Below are 7,453 nucleotides of genomic sequence, written 5' to 3'. Positions count from 1 at the left end.
CAGCTCGTGCGAGTCTTCATTCTCCCGGGGGCGGAATGGGATCAAGAGGCCATCGAAGAGATCTTCATACCAACGGATGCCGTCTCAATACAGTCGATACCACTCTGTACAAGACAGATGGATGACTTCTGGTCTTGGATTCATGAGAAAAACAGACTATTCTCAGTTCGTTCGGCCTACGGGATGTTAGTTGCAACAAAACTGAGATGTGAGGCCTGGTTAGAGGGGTGGTCTGATTCATCTAACGAGGAGGGTGAGCAGAAGGCTTGGTCTAAGCTTTGGAAGATTGATGTTCCTTCAAAGATTAAAATCTTCTTGTGGCGTCTAGCCCAACAATCAATTCCGACAGCAAACCTCCTTCATCATAGAAATATGTCTACTGTATCTTCTTGCGGACTATGTGGAGCGAAGGATTCTTGGCAACATACTCTGCTGCACTGCGCGGTTGCGAGATGTGTATGGGCTCTTCAAAACCCTGACCTCGTGGAAGATGTTAATAGCATCAGAGAGCCAGATGTGAAACTGTGGGTTTTTGAACTACTGGAAGCTCTTCTGTCCAAAGATTTTAATCAGGCATTGATCAGTCCATGGGCTATATGGCACTCAAGGCGCAAAGCTCTTCGTGAGAATATTTTTCAGAGCCCTCAAGCAACACACGGTTTTATCATGAAGTATTTGCATGAGCTTGAAGAATGCAAACTGAAGAAAACCCCATTGCTGATTCTGCTACTACGCCGCGACAACATCGCAAGTGGATTGTACCGCCGAGTGGGATGGCGAAGATCAGAGTTGATGGATCTGTCGCCAGGTCAGACATGAAGGAACATTCAGTGCAGTATGCATGAATTCAGAAGGAGTCGTCATGGGGGCGTCGGCCATTAGATGCTATGGCATCACAGACCCGGCAACTCTCGAAGCTCTTTCTTGCCGAGAGGCACTAGCGCTGGCACAAGACCTGGCATTATCACATGTTGTCATAGCTTCGGATAGCCAAGGGGTGGTGCGTGATATTGTCCAAGGATCTGGAGGAATGTATGCAAGCACCGTAAAGGAGATTACGGCTACTTCCGTGCAATTTCAGCATTGTACCTTCATCTTTGATGGCCGTGAGACTAATCAAGAGGCACATAGCCTCGCCCAACATGCTTTTGGACTCGATTTAGGACGCCATATGTGGCTAATAAACCCTCCAAATTTACGTTGTATTCCCATGAACATTTAGTTGAATAAAGCAAGTATGTTTGGATTTAAAAAAAGCTAAAATATAGTGAGCACAATGCGGTGTGAGGGCGTTAATCTGAGCCACGAGAACTATATCTCGCTTATGGCGATATTATCAACCATCTCGTCTGAAGCTTTTTCCTGCACCTGGGCCAGCCTGTTCGTCTGCTCGCTAAGTGTGAGAGCTTGGAAGCTTTTTTCTTTTTCTTCCGATTTGTCTATTTATTTTATGGTTTTCGGTTATCTGTGTTTCTCCTGTTTATTGTTTTCATCAATTTTTTCATTTTTTATTGGTTTCCCTTTTTTCCCTTTGTTTTCTTTAGTTTTCTTAGTTTCTTTCTTGGGTTTTTTCTTTCTTTTCCTTTTTCCTTCATTTCCCCTTTTCTCCCCTTTTCTTTGCTTCTTTTTGCAATGGGTTTTCTCTTTTTTTTTGTTTCTTCCTTGTTTTTTTATCATACTTCCGTTTCCTCTGGTTTTTCCTCTGCTTTCTTATGTTTCTTCGTCCCTTTCCATCATTTTTCCTCTTTCTTCGACAAATATCTAACACAATTTACATTTCTGGTGCACACGTGGAACATTTTCTGGATGCGTGTTCTACATTTCTCAAATACATGATGCGTATTTCTTCTTAAAAAACATGTTATGAGCACTTCTTAAAATAAATGGTCAACAATTCTTTTGGTACACGCTGAACATTTATTTATTTTGATAAACATTTTTCTAAACTGTGTGAATTTTTTTAAATACATGACTAACATTTTTCTCAACATTTTTTGATGTCTATTTTTTCATACATATTTTTACATTTTTTGTATACACCAAAAACATTTTTATATATATTTAATATTTTTGACACATTTAATTTTTTTCAATAAACATTGACTAGTCTTTTCTATACATCAGGATTTATATATACATGTTTAAAATTTTCCAAATACATGATTAACATTTTTCTTAAACATATATCTTTTATATATAATTTTGCCATACACATTCTACATTTTTGTATACATCGGGAATATTTTTCATATACACATTTGACATTATCCAGATACATGATTAAAAAATAAAACTTATATTTTTTATCTCTATTTTTTCCATACAAATTTAGAAAAAAATTATACATTTCTTCGATACACATTTAACATTTCTAAATGCATAATTATCATTTTTCAAAAAATTGAAAACCTGTACCTTTTTATTTCTACTTTTTTTCATACACATTGTACATTTTTTGTATGCATCAAAAACATTTTTTTCTATACACATTTAACATTTTCTAAATGCATGATTAATATTTTTGAACTTGATGCGCCCTTTGCTTTTTAGTGGAATGTGCCCTTTGCTATGACTACAATGTGGAAGATAGAATGCATTTATTCTTCAGCTTCAGTCAAGGCTTCTGGTGGAGTATTGATATGGAATGGAACGCTGATGGAACATATATCCCGTGACCATTGATGCTAGACACATATACCAATGGGAATTCTTCATGAAAATCCTAATTATTGGATGTTGGTCCATATGGAAGCAGAGAAATGGCAGATATTTGAGAATAAGCAATGTACATTGATGCATGCAAGCAGGATTTCAGGAACACTTTTCACCACAAAGTCACAATGATTACGAATCTTACCCCCTACGAGTCCGGTCTCCGGGGGCGCTAATACCAATACCAGGTACCGATTTCCAGAGGTACCGATCAGCAAGGTACCCATTCCAAAGGTACCGGTCCTTTGAAATCATGCTTTGCTATTAAAGGGAATTCCTCCTCACGTCGGAAACTCTATTTATTTGGGGTCGGTCTTCCTCGTTCGTTCCCTCGATCGGTCACTCCTCGTCGACCTTGTTCTTAATGGTATTGCTAGGTTTTGAAAAACAACCTTGAATAAGACCAACATTATGAACTACTACTCGCTGAAGTACTTCGCTTTCAAGTAGACGGACTTGATTTGATCCCGTGAGTGTGATGTCAAGGATAGGTAGTGTGTAATAGGACCTTCTTTTATTTTTTTTACCCTGACATGCTTGTATATATCCATTGAACTATTGTACATCCTCTCATTTTCTAATTATAAATGAAAAAAAATCACATTACTCTTTTTTGTAAAAAGGAGATTTTTATAATAGATATATTCAGAATATTTCAAAATACAAGAAAAGCTAACAAAACAAAAAAAAATGAATGCGAATGTAAAAAAATGAAAGAAAAAAAAACTTTGAAGGTCTGTCTGTGCTGGGTTGGCCCAATCGGGCAGCTGCCTTCTTCAGTGAGACGTCCTATCTCGCTCGAAGCGAGGCATAGGTGCGCCTAATCTCAACTCCAACCGTCTCCTCCCCTAAATTCCTTGCCGGATTGCAGCCTCCTCCGTCGCATTCCTTCCTTTCTCCTCCCTTCTAGTCACGTCGTGCCATCCGCAAGATCACTTGAAGTCCAGGTTTGTGGGCATGCGAGGAGGCGTCAGCTGCCAGCCATCGTGGGAGAAGGAGGATGGCGCCGCTCATCGACACGTCGCCGTCGTTTCCTACGCTGGAGACAAGTGCCGGGATGGCGGGCGAGAGTAGCTTAATTATCCTCTTTCCACGGTACCAACATGCTGTCTCTCTAGCATTTGTCCCACCCCAACATGGGCGTTCGTATAGATGTGCGATCCGGGTCACGCATGACACGAAAAGCGTCCACGTTAGCCTCCTCCTCTTGTTGTAGCTCTCTCCTCTCCCCTTTCTCCCTCATCAACGCCGTGTTGGGCCATTCCGAGCTGCTTCCAGCTAGAGCGCACAAAGTCCTCCCCCTCCAAATCCTCTCTATTTATCACCACCATTCCTCTCCGATCTCCTCCAAGCTTGCTTCATTCCTTCTGCGCTCCGTCGAGCTCCCACGGGTCATCAACTCCAGCGACGGCGGCCGGATCGAGCGCGATCCACGACCGCAACGCGCCTTCGCTTCATCACCACATAGGTAAAAATATCTTGCTGGTTTGAGTGCATTCCTTAAAAGGACCAGGTACGTATCTTACTATACATATGCATCATTGGTTCAGATCTGCATATGCAGCGCCATAGTTGCGCGATCTGCCAAGTGTTAGCACAGGCATCTCCCACTTGCCGGTCATGCACTGAATTTGCCAATCTTTCTTTTAGCCAAGATATTACAGTACTGTAGGTCTGTAGCTTCTAAAGAAGCTGAGACGGGGCGTGGCCATTGCGTGGATCTAACTCTCGTATGGTTCATATGTTCAGGAAAGAGGTGAAGGTCAGCTATGAAGGGGAGCAGGCTGATTACTCTTCTGTTTCTCGGGTATCTCGCAGCAGCTGGACAGTGTAAGCAAGCATACATACACTGCATTCTTACTCTTCTGTTCATTGTCTGAAGAAAACAAAAATTGACACACTGTGCACTGAGGAACACTGCATCTATTGTCTATTTGATAGGCTACCAATATCATGGTTGACCGCTACATGAAGGCAAAATCAACGTGAAAATGTGCATCCCAAGGAACTGTGACGATCCAAATAACGAAGTCGGATCCAAAGGGTGCTACTACTGCGTCTCACGTCCGGGCAAAGCGTCATGTTGGCACAAGTTGAAGGAATGCCAAGCAAATTGCCCAACCTGCACCCCGAATTGCCCACCGGGCTCGGCAATTGAATTTGAAGCATGCACATGAGTGCTTGAATTATTATGTTCATGTTCGATACTGTAAGTTAGCTCAGTGATATTCGAGCAAAATAAATGTGTTGATGGACATGTACCTTTGCCTCTAGTTTGTGCGTCCAATCTGGTAAGATTGGTTTCAGCTAAATGTATGTCAGGGTTCATGATCAATAAAGTGAAACGAAGAATGGTCCCTCTTGGCCGTTCTTCATGTATGTCAGGGTCTGATATGTACATGCTGTCGTGGGCATGACCGCCGAGGTACACTTCGCAGGCTTCCAGGATGCACGGCACGCGGCAAGTGAAGTGCTCCTCAACGAACTTGTCAAAATGCTAAATGGAGATAGGGAGATAGGATCATAGGAGGGGAGAGACCGGCAAGGTAGGAGTACAACTGAAGTCTCCATATTTGTACTCCTCATAATGAAAGAGAAAAAAGAGGAGCTGAGTGATATCTCTACTTCTCTTCTCTACTACCTAAAAGAAATGTAACGTTTCCTCTCCCCTCTTACGTTTCTTCAGACACCACCGTATCGCTCGTCGATCGTCCTCCACTCGCCAACACATGGGCCAAAGACCAAAGCCCAACCCCGAGAACGAGCCAGCCTACACGCTGCCATCAGTACGCGCTCGCCGCCGCAGCCGCCGCCGTGCTCTCTCTCCATCTCGTGCGCTTCCCCACCGAATCAATCCATCTATCCGTACTCCTCGCTCTCTTCCTCCTGGGACTCGTCAGATCTGCACGGGTGGTGGCTAACCCCACCGGATGGTACTCTCTCCTATCTTCTCGAGGCAAATGATCATGCCAGCCCTCCCAATGACGCCGCCATGGGTGATCCCTAATAAACTCCTCCCTGTCCTCTAGGTACCCTCTTGTGTTAGACTGGGAACCACATGGAGAAGTCTGCACCGCTGATGGGTGCCCCCTTCTGTTTCTGTGTCATGCGCCATTCCGCTGACCTCGTGTAGCTCGACCTGGATGCACTCCGCCTACACGAGGGCGGTGCCAAGACAGGCAGCAACAGTATGAGCTTGCTACTTTGTAAGATAGACGGTCTCCTCCTCTCTCTCTTTTTTTGGCATTTTATCAGTGTACTGCATGGGATAAATTGACTACTGAGTAGTGAGTTCTGAACTACTGATACAATATGTACATTGCAGATCTGATGCAGTTGGTGCAACATTGAACCATTCTTCTATCTTGGCGCAGATCATGGCTGGAGGTAATCTGGTTTTGGCAGTGAAGTTCCAATTGCAGAAAGAACGGAGGAAACACAACAAGCTTAAGCCTGTTAATTGCCGTAACAAACTCCCCGCCCAATCTCCCAATCATCCATGCATGATGCATAGTCACCGATCACCTAAATCATGTTGCTGAAATGGTCACATCTCAGTTTAGATGTATTGCGATTCTGAAAATTTTCACGACCTTTGTATCTGAATTTAATTGATGGTCATGTGTGCGTACATATTCAGAAAATGGTTACTATTTTATTTCTGTTAGATTCAGTGCATATGAAATAAAATAGTAATTTATGAGGATACTACAATCAGAGAAAGATCACTAGCAGTTAAGAGGGAATGGTCCAAAGTGGTCATAATATCTCGGCCAAAACGATAAAGTTGTTAGTTGTGACCACAAAGTATGGCATTGTGTCATTGTCCAAAGGTAATTCTAATTTGTTGTGCCCCGGCTCAGTTGAGAACAACTGCAAATTATGTGAGGCATGCGAGTTATATGCTTTTATACTCTATAGTTCAAACTATCATCATGTTCATTGCCAATACTCTTGGTGAATCCCATGTTTTCAGATAACAATAAGGTTTCTGAATATTTTGCGCTACACGGGCCTTAGAGGAAGGATGTGGCGACTTCAGAGCTAAGTGTCAGAGAGAAGCGAGTTACTCCTCTCGTTAGGGTTTCTACCTCCTCTCGGGGCGACAACGCCGCCGTTGAGTTCCCCTGTTTCCCTGCCGCCGATCCACGCCCTGCTGTTACCCCAGAGAGATAGGAGCGGCCGGCGTGTCGCTGCTTGTTCTCTGGTAGGGGCTACGGGGTGCGGTAGAGCTAGGGTTTCCACACAAAACCCGTTTTCGAGATCATCTCATCGGGTTAGAGATACAGATGGCATATGATGGAGTCCCGAGCTCCTCTGGTCTCAGCGAGGTGGAGAAGATGATGGAGGATCTAGGCCTGTGCGAGGAGGACCTCGACAACGTCGTCTTCGACGAGAAGGAGGTGTCGCAGGAGGCGGTGAGATGGATGGCTTTGGCGAGGGTCAATACGAGCAAGACCTATAGCTAGACCTGGTTTTACAGGAACATGCGCTCGGCATGGGATGCAGCACAGGAAGTGAAGTTCAAACCTTTGGAAGATAATCTCTATACAGTCAAATTTTCGTGCCTTGGGGACTGGGAGAGAGTCATGCAAGACGGCCTATGGAATTTTAGGGGTGATGCGGTGCTCATAGTGCCGTATGATGGAGTCACTAAACCATCAACTGTCAAGCTGGAAACTATTAACGTTTGGATTCAGATTCATGATGTGCCTGACTTGTATGCCCACTTAGTTGGCCC

At 43.7% G+C, this 7,453-nt stretch overlaps 1 protein-coding gene across 2 annotated transcripts; it reads left to right on the top strand.

Annotated features, from left to right (window-relative positions):
• The first annotated feature begins 3,837 nt into the window (after positions 1-3,837).
• On the top strand, positions 3,838-5,091 carry LOC123098478 (uncharacterized). Of its 2 annotated transcripts, none has more exons than XM_044520485.1 (3): positions 3,838-4,180; positions 4,462-4,542; positions 4,654-5,091. In XM_044520485.1, the coding sequence occupies exons 1-3, from the start codon at positions 3,849-3,851 to the stop codon at positions 4,682-4,684; spliced, it is 444 nt and encodes a 147-aa protein (XP_044376420.1). In that variant the 5' UTR covers positions 3,838-3,848; the 3' UTR covers positions 4,685-5,091. The 2 variants fall into 2 exon arrangements, with proteins under 2 accessions (XP_044376420.1, XP_044376411.1); XM_044520476.1 differs by having other exon boundaries at positions 4,456-4,542.
• The last annotated feature ends 2,362 nt before the right edge of the window (positions 5,092-7,453 follow it).

The sequence above is a fragment of the Triticum aestivum genome, chromosome 1B (genome assembly GCF_018294505.1).
Source record: "Triticum aestivum cultivar Chinese Spring chromosome 1B, IWGSC CS RefSeq v2.1, whole genome shotgun sequence".
Taxonomy (NCBI): Eukaryota; Viridiplantae; Streptophyta; class Magnoliopsida; order Poales; family Poaceae; genus Triticum; species Triticum aestivum.
Note: the sequence above shows the minus strand (reverse complement) of the source record. Positions and strands in the feature narration are given on the sequence as shown.